This window comes from Magnolia sinica, chromosome 6 (genome assembly GCF_029962835.1).
Source record: "Magnolia sinica isolate HGM2019 chromosome 6, MsV1, whole genome shotgun sequence".
Classification (NCBI taxonomy): domain Eukaryota; kingdom Viridiplantae; phylum Streptophyta; class Magnoliopsida; order Magnoliales; family Magnoliaceae; genus Magnolia; species Magnolia sinica.
This window is the reverse complement of record NC_080578.1, coordinates 77,948,673-77,959,261: the sequence shown is the minus strand read 5'-3', so window position 1 is coordinate 77,959,261 and position 10,589 is coordinate 77,948,673. Positions and strand designations below refer to the sequence as shown.

At 38.5% G+C, this 10,589-nt stretch overlaps 1 protein-coding gene across 1 annotated transcript; it reads left to right on the top strand.

The window, feature by feature from the left end:
- Nucleotides 1–8,443: 8,443 nt before the first annotated feature.
- LOC131250079 (uncharacterized) lies at nucleotides 8,444–9,377 on the top strand. Its single transcript, XM_058250736.1, has 3 exons — nucleotides 8,444–8,546; nucleotides 8,627–8,905; nucleotides 8,995–9,377. Exons 1-3 carry the CDS (start codon nucleotides 8,517–8,519, stop codon nucleotides 9,259–9,261), a joined length of 576 nt encoding a protein of 191 aa, XP_058106719.1. The 5' UTR covers nucleotides 8,444–8,516; the 3' UTR covers nucleotides 9,262–9,377.
- Nucleotides 9,378–10,589: the final 1,212 nt, after the last annotated feature.

The following is a 10,589-nucleotide window of genomic DNA, read 5'->3' as shown; positions in this document are numbered from 1 at the left end:
ATAACATTCTGCTATGTTATGTGCACTACCAAAAAATCGAGTAAAGGCTATGGAAGTTGAAAGCATTTAACTACAGATTAAATCCATAGCAAATTTAGCTACGGATTAAATCCGTAGCTAAATCCTAGCTGATCTGTAGCTAAAACGTAACTCCTCTCCTAAACTGTATTAAACATAGATGGTGTTTATGGGGCTCCATGGGGTCATATAAGCCGCCCATTAATTCTGATATATAATTTTAGTAGATGAGATCAAAAATTATATAAATTAAATGTTTAAGTGGACCACACCATAAGAAATAATAAAAATTAAATATCTACTGTTAATATGTTGTGTGGTTTCCTTACAGATTCGTTCTGACTCATTTTTTGTATCAGCGTTTAAAATAATAATGTAAAATTAATGGACAGAGTGGATATAAAATACATATCCAGTGGGCCCCACGGTCCTAAAAATAAACTCCCAATGAGCCGTCCGTCAGCGCCCTTTGAGAAACTCCCTTAGTGGAGTTGCGTACTGAGCTGTACGCTCTTATCGTACTGAGTATACTCAATTGGGCCCACCGTTAATGCAATTGTCGTATCCACTCCGTCCATCCATTTTTTTAGATCATTTTAGTGGTTGATACCAAAATTGAGGTATATCTAAAACTCAAGTGGATACATACCATAGGAAACCGTGGGAATAATGATTTCCACCATTGAAACATTTCTATGGCCCGCAGTGATGTTCATTTATCATCCAACCTGTTCATAATATCATAAAGACATGGAAGAAGTGAAAACACAAATATCATATTGATCTAAAACTTCTATGGCCCCATGAAATTTTCAATGGTAAATGTTGAATTCACACTGTTTCCGGTGGTGTGGTCCATTTGAGATTTGGATATGCTTCATTTTTAGGCTAAAGGCCTAAAATTATCTTCTAAAATGTATGGACGGAGTGGATAAAATTTACGAATGATTGTGGACCCACGGAGTTTAATCAGTACGCTTAAGCGTACTGCGTTACTCAGTACACAATTCGCTTCCAAAAGGCCCTCAGACCCTTTCCGTCCGCCATTTTCTCCCACGTGCAGGCAGACGAAAACCCATCTCTCCATCTTTCTCTCGCACTCAGCCTCTCTCTTCCCCTTGCCCTCTCTCTATCTCCCGCTCTCCCTCACCCTCTCTCCCTGTCTATTGGCCGCATTCCCCTATCTCTATTATCAAAACTCCCTTTCACCGCAAGAAGGAGAAGAAGAATGAGAAGGAGAAGAAAAAGAAGGACGGTAAGTTTCTCTCTCTCTCTCTCTCTCTCTCTCTCTGTTTCTGAAATCTGTGGTGATTTTTTTTACACACGCACACACACCCCCACACACACACCACACACACACACACCCTACACACGCACGCCATAGGATTTCACCACTGTGGTGATTGAATGCCCACCATTAAAGCTGAATATAGACCACTGCTGCAATGGGAGGGCTTGTATTGAGGGGATTTTTGGGTATGGCCCGTCTGATGGGTTGATGGTTACTGCTGAGGACCAATGCGAACCGTATTGGCCTGTCTAGTATGGTTCATATTGGCCAATGTGAAACCGTATAAACCTAATACAATGCCAGAAATGCATTGCAAATAGGACGCCCTGAAAACTAATTTTTAAACACTGGTGTAAATCTCAAGTGACCCATATGACATGAAACAATGTTAATTGAATGCCCACCATTATAATTAAACTTGACTGCCTTGAAAGTTTTAGATCAAATTGATATTTGTTTTTTCCCTTCATCAAGTCCTTATGACCTAATCAACAAGTCGGATGTCAAGGCTGGAGGTTTTTAATGATGGACATTCAATTACTACTGTTTCCCTATGGTGTGGTCTAAAACACCTACAAGATGGTCTACCTCACAGGGCATTAACCAGTAGTCGCCACATGGCTATACTAGTGCCATCTAAAGCCTTGCCAGATAAAAAATACATTATATTAAAAAAATGATGAAGAGAGGGTTTTAGGGTATCCCTTTAGTGTAGCTGGAGAACTTATTGGCTGCTACATCATCCTAACTCACTTTTTTGTAACTAGGGCTGAAAGTCCTGACATTAGGTTGGGCTCGGGCAAGATGTATTGGGTTTGGTCTCAAGCTTGGGTACATAAACACCAACCTGATAAAACTTGGGTCTGGCTCAGGTTGAGGTATCAGGTTGCCCGAACCCGATCGATATATAAATTATAATTGAGTGCGGATTATCTTTCTTAAAGGCACATGAAATTCTTATGTCTCAATATTGATATTCTTAATAGGAAGAATTTTTATTTTTATTTTTTTGATAATTCTCCACTCTAAATATTTTCTATCCGGATTTCTTCCTTGTATCCCCAGCTATATAAAATGATCTGGCTTCAGGCGTGCTGTAATTATATTGAATCTCTCCGTCTCCCAATTACTTGTAATGGCGATCTATAAATATATGAGCCCTTCCTGACCTCATAGGGTCTCATTGGTCCATGCCATTTCAGATGACTTGAGCTAACAAAGTATGTCAGATTTCTCTCTCCCAAATAAATTGCATGCTACACAACATAACTTCTAAAGGAGTAGTTGTCCTGTATTTTACCTTGTTTGTTTAGAAAAAAATGAAGCTTTTTTACTGTAAATAAATGAATATATAATTAATAAAATCATAAGTATAAAAAATAAGATGGGTATTGAAATATAATGGATTAATTTAATAACAAAAATATTAGCATGTATCCACCTGACCAATCTGACCCGACTTTCAGCCCTACTTTGACTTTTTTACATTTTACAGAAGTAAACGGAATCCAAATGGCCCCTACAGAGTTATAAACCTTTTAAATGAAAATCCTCAAAAGAAATCTCTCTCAGTGTCTATAACTGCGGATGATTTATTTTTTGTTCACGCTGGATGGTAAGACTATTGGCCTGTTATAATGAGTCTTGATAGAAAAAAGAAAAAGAAAAGAAGGGTGTGATGATGCAATAGAAAGGAAGAAGAGAGAAAATTGGAACATGCCTAGGTACCCCGCCTGGGTACCTTGGGTTTCTTTTACTAGCTTGGGGGTAAACATTTTTGGCTTTTATTCAAAAAATCAGGCTGTTTCAACTCCTAGTCTGGCCACTTATAAAATTATACCTAAAAATTCTAAATATACACCGTATGGTCCACTTCAGTCTCGGAATAATACAATTTTTGGGTAGTTTTTTTCATCATGATGAGTCAATACTATATGAATGGATTGGATGCATAGGAAACAGTGGTAATTCACCATTAAAACTTAATGTGGGTTGAAGAAATTTTGGATAGAGCTGATATTTGTGTGGTTTCTTCATCCTAGGTCTTTGTAAGCATTCCATTGCCCTTGTGTGGTGAAGTCTTTAACTGGTACGATCCATCATTTAGCTTGATATATTAGAATTGCATGCGAGACTTTTCATCTATGCAAGTGGTTTAAGATTTTACTTATAAATTACATTATTAATTTATTGTAAAAATACAATGATTGCAAACTCCTTAATACATTGTATTTGGTAGATAATATCTGTATGGGTCCAATCATCTGATAGCACTTCCTTCATTTCCAACTTTTGAGGAGGATGGTGCATTAGGTTAATTTCCAACTTTAATTTTTGGTAAGGTGCAGGTTGAAAATGGACCCGTTGGTTAATCGAGATTTGGCTGTAATGAATAGGGAGTGGATGACACTAAGTTTCCCAGACCCACGTTTTCTTTCTGGAATCAGAAGTTTTTCAAAGTTTGCACAAGAAAACCTTCCTGGTAGAGAATTCGTTCCTTGTCCATGCACCACTTGCAGATGTGCATGTTTTCTGGTTTCTTATGATGATATGGAAATACATCTAATGAAAAATGGATTCGACCCAAGCTATAGGGTTTGGAACATGCATGGGGAGCATGTATCACCTAAGTGTACTGTACGTGAATCAAGTTCCCAACAATACCATAGTGTCTCGAACTTAAATGAGGTTCACAACACAATCGTTCAAGAACTTGGTGGTAATAACCTAGATGAAGTTATACAGGATGAGCCCAACGTGACCCCTATAGTTGAAGGCGTCTTTGGAGAAAATGAAACTAATGAGTTTGAAGCAAATCTACAAGACGCAGTGGCTGAGCTATACCCTGGGGCCTAAGATTTCACCGTGCTGACTTTCATTGTATAACTTTTCAAATTAAAGGTGAATTATGGATGGAGTGAAAAAAGCTTTATAGAGCTCCTTCAACTACTAAAGAAGGTGTTACCTTTCGGTAACAAGGCCCCAACTAATACCTACCAAGCGAAGAAGATCATTACAAAGTTGGGTCTTGATTATGTGAAAATTCATGCTTGTCCAAATGACTGCATCTTATACTGGAGAGAGAACGAGATGAAAACCATTTGTCCAAATTGTAAAACTTCTAGGTACAAGACTGAAATGGATTCTGAGAAAAAACAATCTACAATACCTAGGAAGGTGTTAAGGTATTTTCCATTAACACCAAGGCTACAAAGAATGTTCAGTGTGCCATGGTTGGCGAAAGAAATGTCTTGGCACTCAACCAGGAAATTTCAACATGAAAAGATGGAGCATCCAGCTGATTTTATTGCATGGAAGAATCTTGATGACAAGTATACAGATTTTTCAGCTGAGCCTCGCAATGTTCGATTGGGTTTGGCTACAGATGGGTTTAACCCATTCGGCACTTTCAGTATGTCGCATAGTTCATGACCCATTATGTATGTGACATACAACCTTCCACCAAAGCTTTGCATGAAACCTCAGTTTACTATGTTGACTTTGCTCATTGAGGGACTGCGACAACCGGGAAAGGATATTGACGTTTATTTATAGTCATTGATTGATGAATTGCAAAAGTTATGGCAAGAAGGGGTCACGACGTTCGATGCATACCATGAAAACAAATTCAACATGCGTGCTGTTCTGCTTTGGACAATCCATGACTTTCCAGCATATGGTAACGTTTCTGGTTGTAAGACAAAGGGTAAGTATGGTTGTCCTGTATGTGGTCCTAACACAGATTCTTTGCGATTCCAATATGGAAAGAAACATGTTTACATGGGCCACAGACGATGGTTGCCAATGTCAGAACAGGCTAGGAAGGACACAAGTGTTGGCACGTTCAACAAGAAGGTGGAGATACGATGTCAACCGATCCGTCTGGATGGGATTAAGGTCAAAAGATAAACCGTGAACTTGAATATGCAGTGGGGGAAGACTGAGAAGAGTAATATAATGGGTATTGATGGAGGCCGACAAGAGCTAGCGGATGATGTTGAATCACCATGGTTCTTCAAACGGTCTATATTATTTAATCTGGAGTATTGAAAAGATATTCTCGTGCGCCACAACCTTAATGTCATGCATATTGAGAAAAATATATATGAAATCCTTGTTGCCTTGATGTTGAACACGCCTGCCAAAACTAAGGATGATGCTAATGCATGCAGGGACCTGAAACAATTGAGAATTTAGAAGCATCTATAGCTGAAAAAGAACAATGGAAAGGTGATTCAGAAATAAAGTCCTTTTTGTCTAAGAAAAGAAGAGAAAAAACTTTTCATCCAGACTTTGCATGAGCTGTGTGTTTCGATCAGTTTTAGTACGAATTGGAGGACCATCGTAAAGGAAGATTGCGTGGATTTAAAGGGAATGAAGTCTCATTCTTACCATGTGTTGATGCAACATCTGCTCCCAGTTCTCATCCAGCATGCATTCAGGGATAGAAAGGTCATTCGTCCTATAATTACAAGCTTTTGCACCTTCTTTAATGCCTTGTGCTCGACAACCGTAGACCTTCAAACACTCCTTACTCTCGAGAGGGGCATGGCTAGGACGTTATGTCAGCTTGAGACTATATGCCCGCCATCGATATTTGTCATTATGATGCATTTGTCGATCCATTTGGCTTACGAGGCTCGCATATGTGGTCCTGTATACTATCGATGGATGTATCCATTTGAAAGGTACGTTGTGAGCTTAATAAGAATAAATCGGCTTAACATCTACATTTGCATGTATATATAATGTATCATTAACTTTGTCAGGTTCATGAAGACATTCAAGGCCTATGTCCGTAACAAGACACGACCTGAGGGTTGTATTGCAGAGCAGTACATCCAAGAGGAGACAGTTATATTCTGCAACCAATATAAAGGAAAACAGAAAACAAGCCTACTGGAAAAGCTGGAAAAATGGTTTAACAGAGTCATTCCAGGACTACGTAAGTTGGAAGATATCGTTGATGATGACCCTAATGATGACGATGTTGGTCCAGTAGGTTCGGGTCAAAGTGTTATCCTAGCGGGTATCGAATACGAACAAGCTCGTAGATGGGTACTGAAGAGTCATCCCAGCTACGACGAGTGGGAATGGTATGTATAATAAGCTCATATATATATGTATATATATATATATATATATATCTTCCTTACTTTATGCGATTTCAATATAATAATGTTATCGAATATGGCGTAGGAAGCACAAAGATTTCTTGCAGCGATACTACAAGAGGACCAACATAGTGCCTAGTGAGGACGAATTCATATCTTGGTTGAAGAGGCAACCAGAGTTCATTGAATCTGACGATAATGAATTTAAAGATGTTGTGAGAGGACCTCTAGCTTTTTCTATGCAATACAATAAATATTGTATTAATGGTTTCCTCTTTGTCACTAAGGACTATGAGGAGAATAAAACGAACCAAAACAGTGGGGTTAGGACAGAGGGTATGACAACCTTTCGATCAAGTGCTAAGGATATCAATACAGTGGATGAAAATCAACCTTACTACGGAGTCCTTCGTAGAATTATCCAATTGGAGTACCGAACAGGGTACAAGCCCATCCTATTTAAGTGTGATTGGGTGAAAGTGACACATCATGGTGTTTCTTTTGATGTAGAAGCGAATTTGAGATTAGTAAATTTGGCTAGTCTTTACAGTTCAGACAAAGTCGGTGACGAGCCCTTCATTCTTGCAGAGCATGCCACGCAAGTTTTCTACTCCAGAGATCCAAAAAATCCTGACTGGCATGTGGTCTTGGAGGTTCCCAAAAAAAATTTTATCGAAGAAGAGATGTGCGTTCTATCGGAACGATTAAAGGCTGTAAGTAATGCCGATGCAGGACCTGATCTCACCTCATTAGCAATGGTTGATGAGTTGATATTCAATGAATCTAAAGATGTCAGTGTTGTGGTCGAGAAAACAAAGAAAAGAAAACGATCGAAGAGAATCTACTGATTTGTTTGTATTTTCTAAGCATGTAACAGAATGATATTTATTGGAGGAAATCTAAACAAGGTTTGGATAATATAGTGAATTTTTTGTACTTTATCTGTGATCTAAATTATTTCTTAACCATTAGCTTTTTTTTTCTTTTCTTATATTTTCATATTAGGGAAGAAATAGGCACATGGATTCACAACCAGAGGTATTGGGTGCGCAGGTGCTTGGGAGTACAGATTTAAGCAACACCAAAGGTAATAAGATACTTCTCCTTAATTATATATGTAATTTTCATTTTTCTTATATATTGGCAATAATCAATGATGTGTATATATAACTATTATTCTTTTTATGTAATTGTGTCAGCTTCTTCTTCATCTAAAAAAAGAGGCATTACTAGGGGGTCTCTTTACTTGTGCCACCTGATAGGAAAAAAGTCCTAAAGACGAATGAATTCGGGCAACCGAATGAGGACTGTTCCGATCACAGAGACTTTGCATCGCATGTCGGTGTCCTCACCCGTTCTCATATCCCGATCATATACCTGGACTTTCGCCAAGTGCCTCATGAACAAATTCATATGGTCACAGAAAGATTGTCACAGTTTTATGAGTTTGAGGGTCAAAGTTGGGCTACAAGTCTTGATTACGTTACAAAACGCATCAATGAAGCGTGGAGGAATTACAAGAGAAGATTGACTGCAAAATATATTACAAACAAGGATCCTATTGCTGTAAGAGATGGTCCTGCCCCCCCAGGTATCCCTATGGAGGATTGGAGGGCCTTCGTGGATCAACGTACCACCGAGGAATTCAAGAGGGTAAGCGCAAGGAATAAAGTCAATCGGGCCAAGCTAAAAGGACCTGCGTGTCTTGGGAGGCACAGCATGGCTGTTACTCGCCATAAGATGGTATGTATTTAAAAATAGATATTATAGTTTAAAATTGAATTTAAATTTGAATTATCATTCATCTAAATCTATTAATGATGTGTATTTGAATGATATGTAATGTGTCAAAGGCGATGGAGAAGAATCTTACCTCTGATGTCGAGATAGGTAGATGTGAAGTATTCTTAAGAGCCCATACAAGAAAGGACAAAGTTGTACAATATCCTGACCTTGCCGTAAGTGCATCCCTCGTACCACTAACTAGTACCCTTATGAAAAACCTATGTATAACTTTGAATTATATTGCATTCATTTGTATTTTTTCACAGGAAAAACTAGATGAGCTCTATAGTAGCAATCCTGCTTCTAGGATGACCGGCATGGATGATGCCCTTACAGAGGTACTAATAAAATTTAAAAATTACTTAAGTTTTATGGTAATTATGAATATCCTAATAACTTGATTTACAATATTTTACAGTTGGTTGGTTCTGACAATAAAGGGCGAATGCGGGGTCTAGGTTGCTCAATAAGCAAGGTAGGACTGAAGAAGTCAGCCCCTGCTCGTTCAAAGGTAGAGAATGTGACAAAAGAAAAAGAGAGCGTAACTCAAGAGTTATCTCAGGTGAAGAAAAAATTGGATGGTATGACTCAAGATATAGTTGAGATGAAGAAAACATTGGTGGATATGCAGAAAGATAGACAGTATACTCAAAATCTCTCATCACCAACAGTCGCTAAATCTACTCAGGCATCGTCGGTATGCAAGTATAAATTTTTTACTATAATGAGCTTACAATTATATTATAAACGCTAACAATACCAATGCCATTTTATGTGTAAATGTAGCCGGATATTATATATATCGGTAAGAGATGCGACTTGCTTGGTTTTAAAAAACGTGGTGTAGTTGCTCATGGTGAAGTATACGAAGTTAATCCAAATGCAATTGTCCATTGCGAGCCGTTGGATGATGGAGCCTTTGTTGTTGTCCTGACTGAGGTTATACAACCTCACGCTCCTTTGTGGAAAGAAGATGGGTTCGCATCTACACTTGGAGAGGCCGGTCCAGGATCATTTGTGCAATGGGGGAAAGAGGCTTTGAGAATTCAATAATTTGAACAAATTTGGTACTGTATAATTGAACATGTGTTGTGTGCATTTTGAACTAATTTTGAACTTGTTGTGTGCATTTTGAACTAATTTTGAACTAATTTGGCACTTATTTTTTTTATGTTGTATATTTGAACATATTTATAGTCTTAGGCTCCATTTGGTCATCACATTAGTATTTATGAAAATATTTTTTTTTGAAAACCAAATGGAGCCTAAGCCCTTTTTTAACTCCGCCAATGCAACTCCTTGCATTGCCGGTCCCAAGCCCGGGTAAAGGAGGAGGGAGAAGGGCTTTAGAATGAATCGTCAACTATGGAGGAGATCCTGAAAATGCAGTGAGTATCTCTGGTTTTATGGTTTTACTTGTACATTCCTGTATTGATTACTCAAGCATGACGGTTATGCGCATTCTTTCAGGTGGATGTTGCATGTGGGAGGGTTGGAGCTGCATATTTCAGATTCAAGCATCTGGTATGTCTCTTGTCAAGAATGCACATGTGTAGTTCATCAAACAATACATTATGTGATATCGTGTGCATGATATCTATGTTGTAATTTCCCTCATGTATTTTGCTTAAAATCCATGTTTATGCATGATTCTCATGCATTGACATGGATTTGGGCAAAAAAAGATCGAAATGAAAAATTTGAGAAAACAGGAGAAATTTTCTTTTATAAAGTAAGTATTTGGGGCCAAGTGGTTATGTATTTGCTCCATTAAATTTGCTCAAAATTAATGGAGCAGACCCGGATGTGCGTCGGAGCTATCCGGATGAGCGGGGGTCCCTGGAAGGTGGGAACCGCTGTTATGACCATGATGAAGCTGTCCATTTCCTATGGACAGCATTGGAGGGGCCTGGCCATTTGGAAAGGCCGTGTTTATGTATTTGATCAAAATTAATGGAGCAGACCCAGATGTGCGTCGAAGCTATTCAGAAGAGCGGGGGTCCCTAGAAAGAGGGAATCGCTGTTATGACCATGATGAAGCTGTCCATTTTTTATGGACAGCATTGGAAGGGCCTGGCCATTTGCGCCGAATGGCAGTGGTTATATCTGTATTTGCAGAGACCATACCCTTAACCTAAACCAAAACCTATGACCTAAAACCTTAACCTATAACCTAAACCTCAACCTTAACATAAACCTTAACCTAAACCTATAACCTTAACCTAAAACCTAAAACCTAAACCTAAACCTAAACCTAAAACCTAAATATATTCTCAAATCCCTAAACCTAAACCTACATCTAATCCTAATCTCCACTCTGTAACCTAAACCTAAACCCGATCCTGAACCCGAACCTGATTTCCTAAACCTAAGCCTTAACC